General features: G+C 35.7%; 1 protein-coding gene across 1 annotated transcript in view; it reads left to right on the top strand.

The window, feature by feature from the left end:
- TAF2 (TATA-box binding protein associated factor 2) overlaps window positions 1-23,616 on the top strand; it is a 66,166-nt gene that overhangs the window by 16,414 nt on the left and 26,136 nt on the right. Inside the window, 13 exon segments of the mRNA XM_082479992.1 lie at window positions 334-447; window positions 1,762-1,861; window positions 3,476-3,553; window positions 3,555-3,562; window positions 9,092-9,227; window positions 10,696-10,850; window positions 13,088-13,202; window positions 13,297-13,406; window positions 14,180-14,245; window positions 16,412-16,664; window positions 20,106-20,246; window positions 21,607-21,717; window positions 23,279-23,472. Coding sequence (XP_082336118.1) covers window positions 334-447; window positions 1,762-1,861; window positions 3,476-3,553; window positions 3,555-3,562; window positions 9,092-9,227; window positions 10,696-10,850; window positions 13,088-13,202; window positions 13,297-13,406; window positions 14,180-14,245; window positions 16,412-16,664; window positions 20,106-20,246; window positions 21,607-21,717; window positions 23,279-23,472 — 1,581 coding nt within the window.

Below are 23,616 nucleotides of genomic sequence, written 5' to 3'. Positions count from 1 at the left end.
TGGTTTTCTTTCTGAATTAGAAACACCATGCATGAAATATTTAAGATCAAATTAAGTGCAGAAACTTGATTATGTTTTATTCTTCTTCAGATAGGATAGGGTACCAGGAATCCAAGAGAGTTTCACCAGTTAAAACAAACTACTGTGGCTCTACGCAGACAGATGATAATTACATCTGCCTGGGTGAAGGGTATTAAAAAAAAGATGTTACTATCTCATTGGAAAGCCAGTGAAGGAATAATTTGATTTGATTTGGCTTTTAAAGCAAGGTCTCTGTTTTGTTTCTTTAGAGCTGGTGCTCATATTGTATTACTTTCTTTTTATGGTGTCCAGCACAAATCTCTTACACAGCGCAATGATTATAGATGAAACTCCACTGACAAGGAGGTGCTTAGCACAGGCCCTGGCCCAGCAGTTCTTTGGATGTTTTATATCCAGAATGTCATGGTAAGTATTTTACCATTGTACTTCTAGAAAATGGGGAAAATCTAGGAAACTCAAATTTTAATTTGCATGTTGCATTTTATCAGAAGAATAAGTGAAACAGTAACTGTACAAGAAAGAAAGGGGGGAAAAAAAAGGAAAAATAATAAAGCCAGCTCAATGAATGAAAATCCATGGGGTTTGGTTTTGGTTTTGGTTTTTTTGTTTGAAAGGACAATGTGAGATATGAAGGTTCCAAAGACCTTAGAGATTGAACATGTCATCTCTCAGAAATTATTGCTACTGAATGTTGCAGTGTGCATTGGCACCTGGAAATTTTAGGAGGCAGACTCTTTTGTATTGTCAGTAAATTTCTGTCAGATATTTGGGATGAAGAAGTGTAGCCTGCATAGGAAGTACTTGTGGAGCACAGAACTAATAAATTATGAAGAAGTCTGGGGAGGGGAATGCAGAAATTAGTGTCAAATGGGCAAATTCATTGGGGTGGCACGCTGCCTATAACTCCATCTCTGAGAAAATCTCCCCCAACTGGCTCTTGCAGTTCTGATCCATATTTATTTTAAAGCCTTCTGCATACGTGTTATATACCAGGGACAGTAAGCCCATTACTTTTTTTTGTGGCAAAAGTGTGTGTCCTGGAGTATCTTTGGCTTAAAAAAAACCAAAATCAACAAGGTTTTAAATTGATGTTTGCTTACTGTTATAATTTCTCTTGCTCCCTTCCTTATTTCTAGCTTACTTCCATGGAAAAGACAATTTTTTCCTCCCTCAGAATGACTTCCTTTTTTTAGGTCTTTATTTTATTCACTTCATCATACCCTGTGCGTCATTCTTATGTTTAGAATTCTAATTCATGATCATTTTGTAGTTTTTGTCCATATTTTTCTCTCTTAGAATGTAAGTCTCGGAAGAGGTGTTTAAATGGGTGTCTACTGAATTGTGAGTTAGGTATTTTGTCTACTTGCTGTCCAAATCTTCTGCATTGCATTGAGATGTTTATCAAGAAATTGAGATCATATAGATTAGCAGTTGTTTTAACTTTAGTGTCTGTTTCACTGTTTCAGCTAAAATAGTTTGGGTTTATATTTTAACCTGGGCTTCTGTGGTAAAAGTTCAGTTTTTTCTGGCTTTTCAGTTTCATCGGTCCCATCCAGGTGCCAAGTTACATAAATTGGTTCACAGCTCATCAGGCTCCTATTGACTTAGAGAAGTTATATAACCTGCTGAAACTGGTGGCTATTTTGAGCTGGTCAAAAATACCATCCCTTACAAAATACTTTCTGAAGTGCTATAATTCATGCTTCTTTCTTATTATAGGTCAGATGAATGGGTACTAAAGGGAATCTCTGGTTATATTTATGGCCTTTGGATGAAAAAAACCTTTGGTGTTAATGAGTATCGCCACTGGATTAAACAGGTAACAACATAATAGTAGTATTTTCTATATCTTTCAGACATTTTGGATCAAAGAAGATGCAATATAAAACCAGACTATAATATAGTTTTGCACTGCAATCTGAAGAAATGTTTAGTAGTGACAAAACTTAGAACTGACGTATTTTTACCACTTGCTGCAAGGAAAAACACCAAACATATTAATCAAAATACATTTTCGTGGCAGTCTTATAAATAATTTTCATTGTTTCTCTGTGCAGATAGTTTTCCCCTTTTTGTTTGGGCATTTGCACAAAACCAGAAAGAAGTCAAAAGAGATTGTACTTTTTTAATGCTTAGAATAGAATATGGGATACGTAAGGAGGTATGTTTGGTGAATTTGTTATGCTGTGATGGCCATCCATATAGCTCAGAAGGGCTCCAGTATTAGCTTGGATCAATAGTGGATTGGGTATTTCTAGTATCATTTAAGTACTAAATAAAACAATGAAACAGTAAAAAATCCCTGTTGAAGGGATTTCTTTTCTTGGAAAAGAAATTTCTGTCTATACCTTACATTTCCAAATATAATGCTGTAAGACAGGTACTTTCTAGTGATAGCAGCAGTCACTCCTCATTCTTTGTGTAACTTCCAGTCATAGAAAGATGTATAACTTCTTCCTCTCATCACGTTCTCTGACTTCCTATTCCAAAAACTAGATTCCTAAACCCCATGGGCTCCTTTTACATCCCTTACTCCCATGAGGACCCAATACCATATCTTTATCTGCCTAATGTACATTCAGCTCACCAGCTGTGTGTTGTCTGTGCTAAAGGTGTGGGTGCTATAGAGAGCAGCAAAACTGGATGAAGGTCTGTCTTGAGAGTTCACCGCTGCGTGCAGGAAAAGTTGCTTCTGGATATTAGTTGCTCATGTTCTTCTCTATGAGTTAGCTAAATGCTTCCACACAGAACTAAGGGGTGCTACTGTCAGAGCCTCCCTTACTGCTTTCCATGTATTACCAATATATGAATATGTGTAAGTTGATATGAATCAATAAATATCAATACGTATCAACATTTGAAAATTCCTTCACTAACATTGGATTGCAGACAGACATCAATTCACTCTCCCTGTGCTTAAGCTGACCCGATTTGATTCGAAAGCTGTGTTGACTGTTGGGTGATAGTGAGCCCATGCAAACATCCTGCCTTGAAGTGTGTTTGTTAACGTGGGTGCAGAGCACCATGCAAATTCAAACACATGTTCCCATTCAAGAGCTGGATTCTGTCTGGCTTGGGCATGGGTCAAGGTGAGCTGTATGCTGCAGTCTACTGTGTAGGTATACCCAGTATTATTTTCCACTGCAAGGAAATGGTGGTCGCCTTTGCTTCTTTTGATCAGAGACAACTAATTTATTAAACAACTATACTCTTTGGATATATTGTAGTTAAAAATTTGACCCACAATCCAGACCCAGAACAAGTACTGACTACTAATTACTACTGTTTTATTATTGTTTGCCATGCTGTGTTTGTAAACAAATTTAATTAGGAAGTATGGCTTGAACAATGATATGAAAAGCTTTCCTGTCTTCTTTAAATAATTTCTCTACTTTTTGAAATTATGCTTGCTTATGTATGTTGTACTTTTCAGGAGTTAGATCAAATAGTGGCATATGAACTGAAGACTGGTGGAGTTTTACTGCATCCAATATTCGGAGGAGGAAAAGAGGAAAGACAAGTATGTTTATTTAAGCCGCAATTCATTACAGGCTATGTTTTATGGGGCCATTAATATATGCCTTGGGTGTGTTGTGTAGCACAAGGCCAAAGGCTGAAGATCTTCAGCTGCCCAAGGCATGTGTATTACCAGTCTCACAAAGTACATCTTGAGTATATAGTATCACTGTGTTTTTATTTTTCTTTTACTGTAAATCTTTAAGAGAATGAAGTATAATGAATGTTTTTAATGCTGTTATGAAACTACTTTTTAGTAAGAGGACAAGAGAGAATATGGAGCCAGAATTTTGACCTGAGCTATTTCTGGAGTGATTACTAACCTTTAGGCTTTTTACAGTATCATCAGTTTTCTTTTTCTTTGCTCTTTTTTCTTTCCACTTTCTGTTACAACCTTGCAATCTTATACTGAGATTTCTTAATCAATTGGAAAAAAAGTATTAGATCAGTCATCTGTGAAGTACCATCGGTAACTGTGAACTGTCTGGCTTTGTATTTTCCCAATAACTGTAGCTTTCAGTATTGCTAGATTAGGAATTTTCCCCCTACCTCTTTTATGATACTCCTGTACTACCCACTGAGTAGTGCTAACCATTGGAGATAGAAAAATATTACTACAAGTCAGATCAGTAAGTTGACCCAGATTTCAATGACAGCCTTTGGCTGGGTTTTTCTTTTCTTGGATAAATTAATCTAGTTATGACACAGCCCCTCACAAAGCGTTGCCCTTTGGAAACTCAGGAACAGCATGTGCAAAACTGTAAGGTTGAGTATATGTAGGTGGAGTGGGAGAATATGTGAATTTCTTAAAATCTTTACTGCAGCAGAAATCCCTGTATTATGAGAATACAACTGAAATTGTCTGCAGCAGTGGTTCTCTTGCATTTGAGTGCATGCAAATCCAGGTTTTATTCATTTAAAATTAAAACTCTGGATTTAGAGCTGAATTGAGTGTACAAATAGCCCATTTCAAATTTGAATAGTGATCTTTTTGAGAGGTGAAAAAAAAGAAGAAAGTGTTTCTAAAAATCAGAAATAGGACATATTGGCTAGTTTCCCAGCCAGGTGAATGCTCGACAGCCACCATGTTGACAGTCACAGGTGCAACTTGTGTATGTATGCCAAGCCATTACTCTGTTTTGCATGTCTGCTGATAATGGATTTTGATTTAGTTCACTGTACTGTGAAGCAGATGCTTTTGTTACATATACCTCTGAAAAGCAAGTTACAGCTAGCAGCATTAATTGTAGGCGTCCTGTTGGTGATGGTGTCTATTTATAATGAAAAGTTGGGGTACTGAATTAGATCTTGTCTGTCTTGTCAATTGGCAGCATTACAATTTGGCAACATACACAGAGAAACTAAATTCAGATTAGTAGGATGAGATGAAATTAGAGAAAAAGGGCACATGTTAAAAAAGAGGAAATTAGCTAAAAGAAAAGTCTCTTTGTAACTGTTAATTTTATTAGTTTTATTGTATGTATTCTAGATTTGAGAACAAATAATTGAAAAAATCCTGTTCTGGTGCTCTTGAATGTATCCTTCCTCTGTGAGATGTATCACTGTTAGACTCTGTTTCTACATCTGTTTCACTACTTCATCGTATTATGACTTGTTAATAATCATAATGTCACTTAAATATCACGGAATCACGGAATCTTCAGAGTTGGAAGGGACCTCTAGAGATCATCTAGTCCAACTCCCCTGCCAAAGCAGGATTGCCCAGAGCACATTACTCAGGAATGCATCCAGGCGGGTCTTGAAAATCTCCAGAGAAGGGGACTCCACAACCTCCCTGGGCAGCCTGTGCCAGTGCTCTGTCACCTGAACCGTAAAGAAGTTTTTCCGTGTATTTGAACAGAACTTCCTGTGTTCTAACTTGTGCCCATTACCCCTCGTCCTGTCACTGGGAACCATTGAAAAGAGCCTGGCTCCATCCTCCTTCAACCCACCCTTCAGATACTTGTACGCCATAATAAGGTCTCCCCTCAGCCTTCTCTTCTCCAGGCTAAAGAGTCCCAGCTCTCTCAGCCTTTCCTCATAAGGGAGATGCTCCTATCCCTTAATCATCTTAGTTGCCCTTTGCTGGTCTCGCTCCAGCAGTTCCCTGTCCCTCTTGAACTGGGGAGCCCAAAACTGGACACAGTATTGCAGTTGTGGCCTCACCAGTGCAGAGTAGAGGGGGAGAATGACCTCCTTCGACCTACTGGCCACACTCTTCCCTATGCAGCCCAGTATTCCATTGGCCTTTTTGGCAACAAGGGCACATTGCTGGGTCATGGATAATTTACTGTTTACTAGGACCCCCAGATCCTTCTCCTCAGAGCTACTTCCCAGCAGGTCCGCCCCTAACCTCTACTGGTGCTTTGCATTCTTTCTCCCCAGGGGCAGGTCCTTGCACTTGCTTTTGTTGAACCTCATTAGGTTCTTCTCTGCCCATCTCTCCAGCCTGTCCAGGTCACGCTGGATGGCAGCACGGCCCTCTGGGGTGTCAGCCAGCTCACCCAGTTTGGTATCATCAGCAAACTTGCTGAGGATACACTCTGTCCCCTCATCCAGGTCATCAATGAATATCTTAAACAAAATTGTACCAAGTGTTGACCCCTGGGGGACACCACTGGTTAGAGGCCTCGAATTAATATAATATAAGCTACAACTTGCTGTTTCTTGTAGATTGCAAAGTTCCCTTGTGTGTAAATAAGGTGTATGTTCCTGACTCAGGGAAATGATTTGTATTTAAGGAAGTATTTTCCTAATGATGTCTAGGACATTTCTCTCCAATGTATTTTTTTGCTTTGTTGTGGTTGTTATGATATGGTTTCCTGCCAAGCATATTTGCATTACAGCAGTCCCAATTAATAATAATATGAAGAAAAAAATTAGTTTAGTTAATAACCTCATTTTTCAACAAAATTAGAAGCTGAATATGCAAAGAAATCACTGTGAAAAAATAAACACATGAATTAATTTCTGTGCAAAACACAGGTGTCTCAGATTCTTCCTGTTTATGTCTAGTTAAGCACAAACACTATTCTCCAGAACATTTATTTTAAAACAAAAAATCCTAGAGCTTGGGACAATGAAAGGAAGGAAACTGCAGGTTATCTGCTGCGTGGATGAAAGTTTCAAAACAAAGCTTTGTGTTTGTTACGTTTTCATTTTGTGTTCTCCCCCGTCAAATTTTGGTTCTCTTAAGTCTTTGATCGTGCTGGTACCACCCTGTTGTAAAAATTAAAAACATCAGGAAATGTTTGTAGAAATATTTCAAATGGAAGAAGCATATTGACAGGTTTACATTGAACAACCAGAGTGTGTTCGAGAATGTGAGCATTATAAATTTCCATGGAAGAGCTAGTTCAGTTTTCACTTTGAGAAAGGTTCTTGGTCCATATTACTAATTTTAATTCTCATTTGGTGCCAATTCAATAAAAGTTTTAGAAGTCTAACGATTGAAGAGAAATATAATCAGAATAAATGTATTAATATTGAATGAACTTGTCTCGGTTTTGATTTGCAGTTAAATAATGTAACCAGTACCAAAATCAATCAACACTTATTTAAATTTTAAGAAGGCCAGGAATGTGGGTGCTGGCTTGGTTGTAATTTTCAAGAAAAGAATTTTACCAAAGTCAATCAACTGTATAATTTGAAGCTGGATAAATAGTTTTATACTGAAACCAAATTATTATATAATGTCTGAGCCACAACCTCAGTTTCCTCCTTGCGTTTCAATTCTTTCATGGTTGCTAACCCTTCCCTACCTCAGAATAGGAAAGTATCCAAAATAACAAGACAATTTTGATAAGAACTTTAACAATTGCTTACCAACTAGAAACAGCACATAGTAAACCTAAGTACCTTCTTATTCATATACTCAGTCTACCTAAGAAGGGTAGTACTTCCTTAAATATAGAAGTACTTTTCTTTTTGTATCTTCATAAGATGTTTAAATAGACATTCATGACTAAAGTCAAGGGAGTCTCCATGTAAATAGAAGGATGGAAAAAGATATTAAGGTGTTGCAGCTACCTTGGTTCTTGCCATCTCCTGAAATCTTAAGAGCTGCAGACAAGGAGACGAGTGCTTGTCCTGTCCTGGTAGAACACTTCTTGCTGGCATATATCGGTTAACTGCACAGAAAGATTGGTCAGTTAAAATGGTTTGTTTCACAGGTCTTTGAAGGTTCTGGAAGGTCAGTTTTTTCCTGAGGTAGCTGATATGAAAGATCAGGCTTATAGTGCTTATCATGAATTATTCCGTTCTGTCTTGCAGTGTCTTCTTCTAAAGTCTTTGGGCAAATCAAGTGCCTGGTCCATCTTGAAAAGGTTTAGTTAGGTTATCTGTAAGCAAGAATCAAAGGGGAAGAATCAAATTTTGAGCGCAGAAATTTCAAGTAGCTAGCATTTTCTATGTTGCAATGGCTAATTTGTGATTCTCCACTAGCCAACATAATATAAGTCTGCAGTTCTGCTGCTTAAGAAGTTGGCCTGACATGGTGTGGGTCCAGTTTCTTAGGATGTTTGTTATTTGTTCATGGAAAACTCAAGCGTCCACTGAAAAGAACTGCAAGAAAAAACATAGCACAACAAAATACAGTTGCCGCAGCCTTGGTTCATCAATAAAATGAAGTCAGGCTACTAATTATTGCCACTTCTCAAATCATTGGAAGAGGGGCAAAAAGGTCTTATTTTTCTTGAGAAGTAAAGTGTTACAGCTAATTTTCTACTTTGAAACTGGACTATAAATCAGAATGTTTGTGTTCTGAAATATAAAACTTGGTGGAAAAAATTAATTTTAAAGCCCATAAAAATTAAGTCTTTTGGTGTTTTATTGCTGTACAGCCACTAAGGCTATCCAGAAATCAGTTCTGGTTTTAAAAGTTTCAGGGTTTCACCATCTGTCTGTGTTCTGATATGGAATGTAATCAAACCATTTAAAATATTTTGCTTATAGACCCAAAGGGTATGTGTGAAGGAGCACCACAGGTAGTTCAAGTTATGGAAACAGTGTGGCAGCTGTAACATGATGCTCTGCCTAGTCTTCCTTGGCATGTTATCTGATTTAGAAGACATCAGTTTGCCAAAGTATTGGAAGCATAAAGTTGCTAACTAAAATAAAAACCAAGCAATTCATTTGGCTCATCACATGAAAATCTGCTGTGAATTTTAAAAAATTTACTTTTCTTTTATTGCCACAATTATTTATTCAATTGTATTCTGTATGTACAGTCACTTTTAAATGGAAGTGGAGCAGGGTGAATGTCAATTCATACACAGCATGTGTATTACCTGTCGTTATTCTCTATACGGTACTTACTGTGTGCCAGGTACATATACCCATGTTACCTTTCTTTACAAGTGTGTGGTCATTTTAAGCATGTTATAAATTAAAACTTTAAAGCAGTAGAAGAGATCCTAAATAATTGCTGGTGCAGCTTTAATCTTGGTTGCTAAGGTATATTTTAAGCTTCATTCCATAAAATGCAAAATAGAGAGCTGTTGGGTTTTTTTTATTATTATTTTTTATTTTTCAGCCCTGCATCACATTTACATTTTTCTATCAAACACCCTCATACACTCTCCTGGGAATACTACACTATGTTCCAGTGTAAAGCGCATCTTGTTATGAGACTGATTGAGAACAGGATTAGCATGGAGTTCATGTTACAGGTAACTATTTAAATGATTATGTGGAATATAGACAAGTTTTTGTCGTTATTTGCATTTCTATTCATTAAATGGCATTTAAAGAAGAACAAAATAGGTTTTCATAGAATTCCATTTGTATTTTCAGTTTTAGCAGGATAGAAAGAACATAAAACATAGGTGATTTGTATTAGGATAAGGTTAGCTATTATTCTTATACATAAATTGTAATACTTTTTATATATTGCATATTCTCTGTAATGTTAAAGTATTTCATTGCTTTGGGTTTTTATGATTGATTGTTAACACTGAGGACCTGTTTTACTGACCCTAACTGGTGTTGCTGTGAGCTAATCTACTCGAAGTATAAATAATGAAAGTAATGAGAATCCAGCTTCTGTTCTCTCCACTGTATAAAATTTTCAGTGCTAGAGGCAGCATAGATCTTTATATTAGAAGAAGCAGTTGAATATAAGGTTGACGTTTTATTTTAAAATGGTAAACTTCCGCAGAGTTGTAGTTTTTCTTCTTTACTAAATATGTTTTGTGAGATGCTTTAAAAAAGATAGGGAACTATAAACAAACACCCAGTTAGAAACTGACTGGTACCTTCTTCTGTCAGGTTTGGTTTGGGGTTTTTTTTGGTTTTGTTTGTTTTGTTTTTTAAGGATAACATGTATGTGCTTGTGCTAGAGCTATTATAAACGGTTGTCAGGTTGAAAATACATCAGATGCACTTTTTTTAAAGTTTTCCTTACATAATTTTTAATTATTCTTTGCAATTTTTAAAAAGGAATAGCAAAGCAGAGAACTTGATGACTTTTATTTCTAAAAAGCAGATATAGTCAGTGATCTGGTTTACTCTAGATAATTTTTGAAAGCTGATGGTCTTTTAATGGATTTTGTGTGTGTATATGTAACTGAGGAAGTTGGTTCTTTCAAAAAGCTCAGGTGGAAAGAATTGATTAAAAACACACTCCTTACCCTCCGTATTATAATTTGGTAAATAAAGGCCACACCTGCTTGCAGTGATGTAACCTTACAAATTCTATGGTTCTGAAGTATAGAGGATCTTAGAACTCGAAAATGGATGCCAAAAATTGTTTCTATATTACACTTTGAATTCAACTGTTTGTTAAAAAACTGCATGATAAGTTGTACCTGTAGCAGTGATGAGCAAAGATGACATTTTTAGTTTAATTTTGTTACCATTAAAATTTCTCATGTTAAGAAGCTGGGTTTTCAGAGCTTTTCTCAGCATCTTGGATGGTTTGCCTTAAGTAAAAATACATTTGTGTTTGCAAATCACAATTTCTGGTATGGGCAAGCAAATAATTTTCTAAAATGTCTTTATTTTTAAATACTTTTTTTGAGGACAGTTATCAGAGAATGAGTTTATTGGCCTTTAGTTCAATTCAGCTGCAACTAAACAGAAAAGCTTATTTTATGTATTGAAGTATTTAGTGAAAGTAATAACTTTTTATCATTTTAGGTTTTCAACAAGTTGCTGAGTCTGGCCAGCACTGCTTCATCACAAAAGTTCCAGTCACACATGTGGAGTCAGATGTTGGTTTCCACATCTGGGTTTTTGAAGTCTATCTCAAATGTCTCTGGCAAAGACATCCAACCTTTAATAAAGCAGTGGGTGTATCCTTTTTATTCTTCGTCTGGATTGTTAATATGGGGAATGAATTTGTTTTTTTAATTGGCACTATTAAAGGAATGTGAAGAAAGGTATGAAATATCTTTGCTTAAAACAGTGAAGTACATTATTCTTTGAATTAGAAATAGTTTTGAGCCACAGGTTCACACTCCTTTGATATTCATTAAGAGTATGCTGGTTTTTTTGGGTGTTCTTTACTAGAAGGGATTTCATGATTTGAAGTTTTACTTTGAAAGAAGCACAAGAAGTCTGCTGGAATTTTAGGCCAAATTATACTAAAGGGATTCCAGAGGACACTGCCCATAGAAATATGCTGAAGTCTGACATGGAAAATGCTATAGTCTGGTGCATTTTAAGATGTGATTTCCAGTAAATCACCATGAAGTAAGTAACCTAAAGCACAGACTGATAGTTTAAAATACAGTAACATTTAATAGCTTGGTAGCTTGTGTTAATATTACAATTGCAGGTAAAATAAACTTCTGTGTGTCGATTCTTCAAAATTCAGTGATATTAGTCAAGAAATAAGGTTTCTTATTTTGGATTGACATGATGGTAAATTTAAATTTGCTCCATTTAACAGGTTAAATTGGTAGTTTTAATTAACATCACTGCAGGCTAAACTCATACATGATTGCAGCAAAACCATACCTTACTGTTCTAACAGAAAACAAAAGTTGGTATTTAAATTTAGATATTATTTATTTGAGCTGACTTAATGTTCATGCATCTCAATATTAACTAAAAAACACTGTATAATTAATATTTATAGAGTAATATAAGAAGTTCATATTTTATCTGCATCAAAAGTATTAATAAATTATAAATACACATTATTCTAATTTCCACACTTAGCTGTGCCAAGCAGTTGAGGAAGATAGGGGTTCTGTATGTGCATATAATTAGGCTGCAGCTATATCTAGTTAGCATTACTATTGGAGCTGGGTGAATCTTAACTACATCTACTTTGTAAGCAAGGAAGAATTGTAACTCTCAGATTTGGGGATTTTTCAGCTTCTCTGGACTTTGGCCCCAAGGCTGATCCTGTTAACTGTAATTTGTGTTTAATCTTTGGTTGCAACCTCCTTACCATGCTTCAAACACTGTTACATTTGTCATAGTAGATTTTCCACCTTGTAAGACCACAGGAGGTCTTTGTATTGTTTGGGAGGATATCTTATTACTGTTAACTAGCTCTACGTTATGCTGTTGAGTGCTGTGTTGATGCTGAGTTTAAACCTTGTGCTGAAGAAACCACTAAAAATGCCTTGAGCTGTACCTGATGAGAAAGTCGCAGACCTTTATAAAGGCAGCCACCATGAACAGAACAGTCTGAGATATCTAGCCAAATGACCATATATTGAGAGAAAAGTTAATAATGCGTGTACAATAAGAAGCCTCTTTGAATCCGGCAGCTCCTCACTTAAACGTCAGGACATGAAAGAACAGGTTTTCCTTTCTTGCCTTTGTCTTATATTGTCAGAGCCTTGTTGGGAGCATGCATTAGACTAAAATACTTCACTGTGGTGCTTTAGTTTTTACTGTCAATAAAGTGTAGTAATGGCTGTCATACAAATAATGAATGATGAAGTTATTCACAGGAACAGTTGACTTGAAGAAATCATTGCCTGGGATAAAAATGCAGAGTGAGATCATTATGTTTTATCAGTCGTATTGTATACTCTCATGTAAATGTGAACTTATACACACACCCATACACGAATACTCACAATGACTCAGTTTGAAAAACTGCAATAAAATAATTGAGTTAAATGTAGCGTGGGTAGAAAACAGAAGCTAATGTCTACATTTTCCCCTGGGTTTTATTTAACTGAAATATATAGTAAAACAAATCACATTGAAATCACTGAAGTCTTACTCAATTACTCTGAGAGCACGCCGAGGACACTGGATGTGGTGGGGTCTGATATAGTTTTTCATAATGACTTTTTTCTTACTAGATAGTTTTCATTGTGCTTCAGGTTTTTTCCATAAGATACATGATTATACATTAAAGAACAGTTGAAAGAAAAAAAAAATCTTTGAAAGTTCATGAATGAACGTGTTTTCATTTCTTGATTTTGTTGGGATAGGATATTCTAGTAATAAAGAAGCATAAAGCAAGTGTAAAGAGTTAAAACATTGAGAATTAAGTTTCTATTGTATTATAGTTCTATAATTATATTGCGTTATGCACTAGAATTCCTATACTGCTTATTAGTGATCAGAGTGGAGTGGTAAAATTTTACGGTAGCTTTGCATTTAATAGAAAACGAAATGTATTGGAATTGGAAATAAAACAAGACTACACGTCTCCTGGGACTCAGAAATATGTGGTAAGGTTGATTTTCCATATTTTAGCTACACATACAAGTGTGGTGTATATATTAGTAAGTATAATTCTAATGTTACCAACAAAATCTTTTGAAGGGTCCTCTTAAGGTGACAGTGCAAGAACTTGATGGATCATTCAACCATACATTGCAGATTGAAGAAAACAGTCTTAAACATGATATACCTTGCCATTCTAAAAGCAGAAGGTAAGAATTAAAATACAAACTGCAAATATTTCTAGTATGGATATATGAAAGCATATAGTGCACTGTGATAAATATATGCTTTTTAAATTTTGTGTTTATATTTTGTTAATCTTACTGAATAAGATTTACCTGTGATGTAAGGGGGGAAAATAGAATTTACTACTGTTTATGGGCAGCAAAAACCCTTTATCCCTTAATCATAAGGAAAGGTCTTGAATTTTATAAAAGTTTTATAAAGAGCTTATTTCTATAGAACATGTCGAATGAAGAGTCTAATTAAAGTGCTCAAGATGCCTTTGAATGGAAAGACAAATTAGAGGGAAGACAAATGTAGGCCTGGGGAGTACCTCAAGTGAAGGCATATATGAAGCATACCCACAGTGTTCCTTTTCTGTTAAGAGTGCCAGGGGCTGTTCACTAAAGCTAATGAGCAAGACAAGTAACATACTTCCCAAACAGATTTTCTCAGTTTCCTAATGCATTTTAATAACTACTTTGACTTCTGCTTCTCAAATTTGTATGCTTATGTGTAATTGTAAAAATGGTGGGAGTCAGGTTTAAACCAATGTAAAGTATTGGTGATTATTATTTGAACAAACCTAATGCACAGCTCAACTTTGTCAATATTTTTTGCTGGAGAGAGCATTATTTTTCAGTGTGGTGAAATACACAGAGAGTACTTCTGCAGGCTTAAGCTCCATTTATAAACATATATTTGCTAGTATGATTTTTTTTAATACCTATTTTTTTTTCTATTTTCTCTTTTTTAATAGAAATAAGAAGAAAAAGATTCCACTGATGAATGGAGAAGAGGTGGACATGGACCTTTCTGCTATGGAGTAAGTTAGTTTGTTGGAGTGAGACTGAGCCATGTTCCCCTTGTCTAAAGCATGCTATTTTGAAGGATTTGATAGTAATGTTGTACTTCATTATGTGACTGGCAGATTTCAAGACTACCACATTTCTTTGCCTGCTTTAAGACTTTTGTTCTGTAGCTGGGAAAATCCTGGTGAAGCATAAATTCTACTGATTAACTACTATAATCAGTTTTAAAAAAAAATCTTAGGCATGGTAAGATAATAGAACAAATTACTTGATTCTTTCTTACACATTTCTAATGATACTTTTCAGCTGACTTCATAAGTAAAAGATAAACAAGAATTTGCTTGAAACGAAGTAAGAGAATTTTTGTTGGACCTTGATGAAGACCATTTAGCTAGCACAAAGACAGACAAGTTCCTGAAATCTGTGGTTAATTCCAAAAGAATCCTTTCATATTGAAAATAAGTGATGAAATGTTTCGTGCTGGAATTCATACTGGCATTAATTGCAGTTGGAAATGTTTAGCTCTTTGGAAGCAAATTCTTCCTCAAATACCCACTTTACTGTCCTTCGCTTGGAACCAGTGGGTGCTTTCAGAAATACTGAAGGTCTTGGTACCTTGTTTGCTGGCTGAGGGAAGTAAATAATATGCTATTGAAAAGTAATGGTGTCTGTTTGAAGAAGGATAGATTGCTTGTCACCTTAAAAGTGTTGGAGAGTTTTGTAAATATAACCTCATCTAAAATATGATGAGAAATAATTTTATAGGGGATGTTTTAATTGAACAAGTTATTGTTATCATTTCTATATGATAGTTGACAGATGAATAAATGGTTTTTAATAGTATTTAAGAGCAATTAGCATAAATATATGTGAGTAGTTCTGATCAGTTATGTTTAAGTAGCTATTGCATTACACTGAGCTGACACCTTAATGATCTTAGAACTACCTTTGAACTGATATATGATTTTATGCAAGTCACTTATGTTTTGTTTATCTGCTAACCTTCTAATCAGCAATGGTGACATTCTTTTGTGCAGTTTGGAATCCTCTGCTCCAAGTATATACGATAATGTTTATTCTTTTCTATTCGTCTAAATCCTACGTATGCACTCTTCTTTTCATTATCCTTTCTTCTCTAGCCAGTCTTGACAGTAATTCTAAGTATTCTACAGATGTATATAGAAATACACATCATATTTATAATGATGCTCTTTTCATCATTCCAAACTTTCTCCTAATTCGACTGAATTCCTAATTTCATTGAATTCCATTGAATTCCTAATGCTATTTAGTGTGGAAAACTGAGTTGGAGACTTTATTGTATAGTTTGTGCTTGTTGCTCCCATAAATGACTTCTGCAGTCATGGTGCTGTGTGAATACTAAAGGATGAAATGGTTCTTTGGATGGAGTACAGCTAAGTAATTTTGTCTGTAGGACTAAAACATTAATCCTTTCACTTTTATCATCATTTGGCTTGGAAGTTCTGTGCATTTGCATGGTTACACTTGTCAGCTTTCAACATCATAGCATGTGCATGTTCGTAAAGTACTTTCACATCTATTGATAAAAACCAGTATATAGAAAACTGGGAGTTTACCACCAGATTTTCTTTGTTGGATGTTTTTTTTTTAGTCTTAAAGGTGATAAAGTGCTGCTCAACTTTGAAAGTTACGGTGTCCAAGGAAGTAGAATTAAATATTTTGAGATTGTACAATAGTTTACCTTGAACTCAGATCTGTACTTTAAAAATACTAAAACACTGTATTCATTCTAACATATTAGAGATTTGGACAGATTGCCCTGGGACGCTGCAGAATTGCCATCCTAGAAGCAGGAGATTCATAGAATCATAGAATGGTTTAGGTTGGAAGGGACCTTAAAGATCCTCTAGTTCCAACTCCCTTGCCGTGGGCAGGGGCACCTTCCACTAGACCAGGTTGCTCAAAGCCCCATCCAACCTGGCCTTGAACACTTCCAGGGATGGGGCTTCAACAGTTTCTCTGGGCAGCCTGTTCCAGATTGGGCCAGGTGACTTTCAAAAGTCCCCTCTAATTTAGATTCTTTTATGGTTCTTTGACTTTAAATACTTTAAAAATAACTCATAACAAGCTAGAACATCATTTGAATTTCTACAGTCTTGAATGTTGTAAGCTATTAATGTTTTTCATGTCTGTCTTAGTGCTGATTCCCCTTTGCTCTGGATAAGAATAGACCCTGATATGTCAGTACTGAGGAAGGTAGAATTTGAACAATCTGATTTCATGTGGCAGTATCAGCTTCGATATGAGAGAGATGTGGTTGCACAAGAAGAAGCCATTCTGGCATTGGAAAAGTTCCCTACTCCAGCATCACGGCTTGCACTCACTGATATACTAGAACAGGAGCAATGTTTCTACCGAGTGCGAATGTTGGCCTGCTTCTGCCTTGCAAAGGTGAGGTTGTGTGGATGGGAGTAAGGGAAGAAATCTGCTAGACATCGTAAACGTTTGAAAATGGGTCAAAACTCATCACAGTTCTTAAACTGGCTTGATATTTAGCCTCTTAAAAGTGTTTGCCAAGTATTTTTAACATGACAGATTTGAAAGGAAAGCTGTATTATTTTAGTCTGTAAATGGAGACTGCAGAAGGCTTTCATAATTGTCAAAATTGAGATGTCAGACATGAAAACCACAAGGGATTTTTCCAGATTTCATTAAGTAGCAGAAATAAAAGACTTTTGTTTAATTTTTTTCAGAGCCAAAATGTATTTTTTTTTATTTTACTGGGAAGTTCCTTGGCTTGTCTGTTGAGAACTCTGAAGTGCTGAAATTCATCTGTCTGTTTAATGTGAATTCGGATTGCTGTCCTATAATGCTTCAGATTGAATAGGGGCAAAAAAGAAACATCATGTTGGTCTGCAATTACATACTGAAAAGCTAAATTGCCTTGAAAAGGGAAGAACTCTTTTTTTTAGACGCAAAATTAGCATTAAGAATTAAAAATAGAGAACCCTATAAAATGACTGGGTGGAAACACAGAAGAACAAGAATTTCTGATAAGGCATGTTGTTGATATACTTTTGTGGACATAAAGGCATACTTATCGACAATTTGTAGAGTCCAGATTATTGGCATATAGTTTTCTTTCTGCGGTGTACCTGTTGAGAATAATTCAGTACCTATATAGAAATAAATTCTTTGGCCAGAGGTTGAAAATCAAATTCCAAAAAATGTTTGGGACTAAGTATTTTATTATTATGAAACACTGATGTAATACTGCCAGTGCATGTGCTAGTATTGGTATTGCCAGTGGCTGACTTAAAATACGCACGTTTCATAATGAATTCACTTGGAATATTTAAAAGTGTATATTCCACAGGTAAATATTAAAAGAGCAGTTGTTACAATGTTTAAATGCAATAGTTTTTTCTGTCTTTACTTTGAATTCCCAGGCAATTGGGCTGCAGATAATCATAACCAGTTTTGCTCAGTTATAATTGTATGAAAAATCTCAGGTCTACAGATAAAGTTGTTGACTTAAAGAAAAAAGATTATAAAGCTAAGCAAAAAGTATGGCTGTGATATTGAATCACGTTGAAGGAGCGTGGCAGAACAGAGTTGTAGATATGTTTATGTAAGTTACCGAGGAGGAAAGTGTAATGTACTCCATTACTAGATCCAACATCAGGGTGTTAAGTAAGAATCATTTCCTGTAGTCATTAACACAATTTAATTTTCACAACCTGTAAATAGTCAGGATTTGTATTCTTTACTGAAAAAAAGCCAAGTCCCTCATGTTTGTTAGGGGGAGGGTTCTTTTTTGCTAATTTGCAATTTATGGCTGGATTGTGGTTATTATTGTAAAACATTCTTGGTGTACTCATGTTGATGCAGAGGAATGATAGGTGGTAATGCAATTATGAAACTTTGTTGTAAAACAGCACTGTAGTCTCTCAGGCATAAACTATCCAGGCAATATATTAAATCCTCATTGATAAATAAGTACACTTTGAGTAGTTCATGACAAATAACGTTACAGAGAAAGGAGAAAACAATGTCACAATATTAAGTATTTGAGTATGCAGGCTTATTTTCCTGTTCAGACCCATTGCAGTGTTGGTGATGTGCGATACGGTTTAAAAAAGTAACAGCAGCAACATAAACGCCCTCCCCAAACACCGAGGAGTTTCACAGCTGTGCATGACAGTTACATCTTAGGCCAGTTTTTTATGCTGTACAGAATCGAAGGATGCAGAAATAGAGTGTACCTGCCATCTTGTTAAGTAGAAATAATGTGAGGGATGCTACTTGCGTTATGGTATGGGGAATGTGCAAATACATTTAATTCAGAGTGTGTAGCTTATCAGTAGAATAAGGAAAACTTGGATTCTGACAGTATTTACAGAGAAATTCAGATGAGTCAGAACACATTAGAAGACCTAATAATACTGAAAAGATGGTGATTTAACTTCTATTGATTTAATTTGAAAATACTGTTGTTCATCTATAGACTTTGCAAAATGAAATGCTTAAAATAAGTGGAACCTAAATAATATTTAAAAACTTACACCCCAATTGTAATGAAATAGTGAATATCTTGTAAATATAGTAACTTTGATAATATTTTGGGGGTTGGGTTTTATTTTACACTGCTACATAAATTTCACATTTGCAGTTTTAAGTTCATCATGGTGGTTTCCAAACAGTCGTTGGGATTAAGCGTCCTCTGCAGGAAGAGTCGTTGTGTAGCTTACAGAAGAAGCTACATCTGCATCTTTAGTTCGAAGACTTCAGTTGTCACAGAGGGGACATCTAGTCTGACCCCGCAGTATTTTCTCTCTCTTTGACTTTCCTTTGAAGCCTGACTTAGCGGGAAAGTGGTTTTCAGTAATAATGGACCCATCTTATGCAAGAGCAATGGTGAAATGGATTGCTACCCGTCCTCACATAGCCTCTTGCTTTTCTTCCTCTTATTGCATATGCAATACCCTTTGAAACAAGCTAAATAATTTAGAAGGAAATAATCAAATTCATTTTCTTCTGTGTGAAAACAGATTTTTCCTTAGTTTGTGGTGTGCCTGTGACAATGGAAACTCCTGCTATGTTGTAGGGTGCATTGGCCCCATTTGTTTTTGCACACACACACACACACACACCCACACACACCCAGACACAGACATACACACACACAAACGGTCATCAGGCTTAATCCACCATCAGGCATAGGTGTTCTTCTCTGTGGACTTTCACTGCTCCATACAGCAAATGTCTGAAACCCAGGATGCTGGGAAGGCACAAAAGCAGTTTTGTCTTTGTGGAATCTTGCTGCCTTACACCAAAACAGACTGCAGCAATAAAATTGTCTCAGTGCACGGTCTCTTTGTGAATTGAGATTAAAGTTAGAGGTAGCTGACTTTCCTTTCACTTTAGGGGTGGTCTTTTAGTCTTAGGGTGGCTGAGGCCTACTTAAAGTCTAGGCTGAGGTTACTGGCAGGGTAAATTTGGGAAGTTGGTATTGCAAAAGCCTCTTCCATCACTGGCTTCTGTAGAGTCAGAAAACTTGGCTTAGTAAGCACAGAATTTTCATCTAAAATATAAAAGAGAAAATAATTAAGAACAGAAGTTTATCGTGGAAAGATAATTAGTTGCAGACATCTTCTAAGTGGAACAATTTTCATAAGGTTTACCTTCAATGTAGAGAAGATATATTGGGGATGGCAGTAGAAACTTAGCTAATATAAGATAATACATTGATGAAAATATGTATCTATTTGAAGGACATGATGTTCTTGGCAATTATCCTTTTTGACTATCGGAAATGTGTATTTTTCTTCAGCCAAACTAAACTTGCAGTGGTGATGTTAATATGATTTCCCTTCCCCCCTAATTATACAGATTGCAAATTCCATGGTAAGTACGTGGACAGGACCACCAGCCATGAAGTCACTCTTTACCCGAATGTTTTGTTGTAAGACTTGTCCAAACATTGTGAAGACCAACAACTTCATGAATTTTCAAAGCTACTTTCTTCAAAAGGTAAATTTTATTTTTTTCACTGAACATTTTAAAAGAAATTTCAAAGTACAAAAATGATCATACGGTTGACAACTACAGGAACATGGATAGCACAGTCCTACTTTTATTCCCCTTCACAAAAATCTGAAATAACTAGTTCTTTCTTATATGGCATCTGTTTGTTCCATCTTAGTTAAAAATCAGTTAACAAAATTTTAGCATTTTTTTCTGAGTAGCTGATGTTAAATTAGCATTTTCTTCAGAAGAAGGGAGTATGTATAACAATTACTTGTGAATATTTGTGAGCTCTCTTACATAGAATTTATTGCACAGTAACAAAGCTACTAATTTTATCTTTTAGGTGAATTCAGCAGCTGTCTTTATTCATTAATGACAATGATACCATGCTGCAAATAAAATCTCTTAAAACTTACCTTAAATTGGTTGGCTTTTCACTTCAAGGCACTGCATAATCCTGCTTGCTCCCTCGTTTCTATTAACTGTCAACATCATGTATTGCTGCAGCTTATTTTGATGTTAATGCAGGTTTTTTTACTGGGACCTGTAGTTGTAAGTTGTACAGTGGATACCAGAATAAATGGCAATGGTTTTCTCCCTAGAATTGCTTTATAATTACTGGATGATTGAGTTCTTACTTCACAGATTTCATATTCCTGACTACAGAGAAAACTCAAATTTTGTTTTCTTACTCTGAAAATGCTTCACCATTCTCCCCACGTCTTTTTCTTGGACCTTCTTTTGTATTTTTCTGCTCTTTTTGTCATTGTTCATTCTTTCCCACTAGATCTTAAACTTTCCTCCCTTTAATCCCATGTCCCAAGTTTATAGATCTAGAGTAAGAGTCCTAAATTCGTGTGAGTGGAGCCAAAGAGAGCTTCTTAGCTCATTTTAAAATAAATACCTAATCAGGCTAATAACCGTCTGGCTAATAATTCTTTAGGCTTCACTGACTGTATTGGATCTATACCTCTCAATGGTAATGGAAGCTTAGGCATCATGTTCACATGAAAACACCCTAATTCAGTGTCTGTCTCACAATTAGTTCCATCATCTTTATCTATTTTGTTATTTTTCGTTTGTTGCCTTTTTGATAGTGCCTTGACTTGAGAGTCTTTTCTTGGATATACAGTTTATTCAAATGTATCTGCACTATGACTAATTATTGAGCAATAATTACATAGTTTATTTTATCTGAAAATTATATAGCATGTGGTATGACTTTCAAAAAGCATTTAAATACAACTTTTCAGAGATTTTTGTAAAATCGTTAATTGCTCATTTTCAGGATGTAGCTTTTTTTAGGGTGTAACTATCATTTCACTAATGTATGAATGATTTAAGTATTAATTCTATTAAACAGACTATGCCTGTTGCCATGGCCCTTCTGAGGGATGTTCACAACCTCTGTCCTAAGGAAGTTTTAATGTTTATTTTGGATTTGATCAAGTATAACGATAACAGGAAGAATAAGGTAAAAAATGTGTTTATTTTAATCTTTCACTATTTTGTTAAAAAAGTCTTAGTTAATACACTGTATGCTGTTTTATGCCACTAATGTAAATATCTGACTAGGAGAGTTGATAAAAAGGTGATACACTAAAATAAACAGTAACTATTACAGAATGTTCTGTAACTGACATTTCTATGGCAGCATTTCTTGGATATTTCAAAGCTCTTTCTGCTTGTTGACTTACTGAGGACCTGCCTGTCTTCATTTGCACACATACTTTTTCTTGCTTTACTCTTTTTCATTCGAAAATGCACATGAGGCTAACACGTAGCAAGCACAGTTAAGCACTGATTTGTTGGGGTTTTTTTCACCTTGAGAAGAGTGTTTGAAAGAGCAAGGAAAGGAAATAATCTTTTTTTAATGATATGCAGGACTCTGGGATTCTGGGTTCTGAGTGTCAGCTCCAGCTCACAGAACTGGATTGTCTTCATGTAGTTAATTATCAGCTGAAACCCAGGTTAATATTAAAGCATCTGAGTTGGAAGTGTTGTCATGTAAAGTTCCTTCCAACACAGACCACCTCTGAAGGATGATTAGACCTTTAAGATCCTGAGATGGTACAAAATTCCCTCTCCCTATCTACAGAAGAAGTCTACAACTGCTAGGAGCCTAGCATAATCTTCCCAATTGAGTATCCAAAGTGGAACAAATCTGAAGCCTCTGAAGCCTCACTTTCTTGTGTGTAGAAACACATAAAGTAACAAGACATTTGTTGCAAGATACTGAAATAAGAGGATGATAGAGGGTGGAGAGGTAGAGAGTTAGACAGGTGAATGTCACCACATGGTTGTACTAACATCTCCCCACCACCAAAGGAGAGATCCTGCCTCACTTTTCCACTTGTTCCTTCCACACATGTATTTGCCATCTTCTGCCAGATCTGAGAGATACTGGGTTTGTTTAGATTAAATTAACTGATATTCAAGTCTGGTACTTTTTTTTCTGCTTTTTAAGTTTTATTTTTATACATTTTGCTGCTTACTAAATTAACGTGACCAACAAATGCAACAGCCAGCGCAATGGAAGGGGTGCACCTGTGAGCTCAGGTAAAATGAAAGAATGAAGAAGCAAGATTTTCCTTACTAAGCAGCAGTGAATCCATTAGTTCACCTCAGAAGCTTGTGAAATTGCTATCTAGAGAAACTGCCCAATTTTCTGGGGTGCTAAGCACCCATTAACCTCGGTAAACTTGGTACTGGATATAGAAACAGGTAGTTTTAGATGCTCACATTTAGAAATACTGGCTTTTATTTTCCATATTTGGAAAATTTTCAGTGCCTGATTTTTCCATTTTTTATAAAATGATATATTACTATTAATATGCTCATATTACACAGCAAAGACTAATGTTTGTAGTATGTCTGCTTGCTCAATCACTCTTAAATTCATTTTCAGCAAAAATTTATTCCTGTTTAGCTTTTTGTTTTAAGGTTTTGTTCTGTAACAGTGCTTGAACATTTCTTAGCTTTTAAAGAATATATATTGTTATATTTGCTTGTGTTTAAATGCTGTTTTTATCTAGTTTTCAGACAACTACTATCGTGCTGAGCTGATTGATGCCCTAGCCAACTCTGTAACTCCCGCAGTCAGCGTGAACAATGAAGTTCGAACATTGGATAACTTAAATCCTGATGTTCGACTTATTCTTGAGGAAATTACCCGATTCCTAAATATGGAGAAGCTTCTTCCCAGTTACAGGCACACCATTACAGTCAGGTGTGGTTTAATAATTGTTGTACATGTGAAGAGAGCAGACAGATTAACGCTACTTTTTGGGGTTTTATGTACCTTTCTGTAGTTAGTATTTGAGATTTTAGCTTGTGTGTCTTAATCTTAAATGTCAAATTCCTTCCAATTTCC

This window comes from Vanellus vanellus (genome assembly GCF_965231255.1).
Source record: "Vanellus vanellus genome assembly, chromosome: 2".
NCBI lineage: Eukaryota > Metazoa > Chordata > Aves > Charadriiformes > Charadriidae > Vanellus > Vanellus vanellus.
Note: the sequence above shows the minus strand (reverse complement) of the source record. Positions and strands in the feature narration are given on the sequence as shown.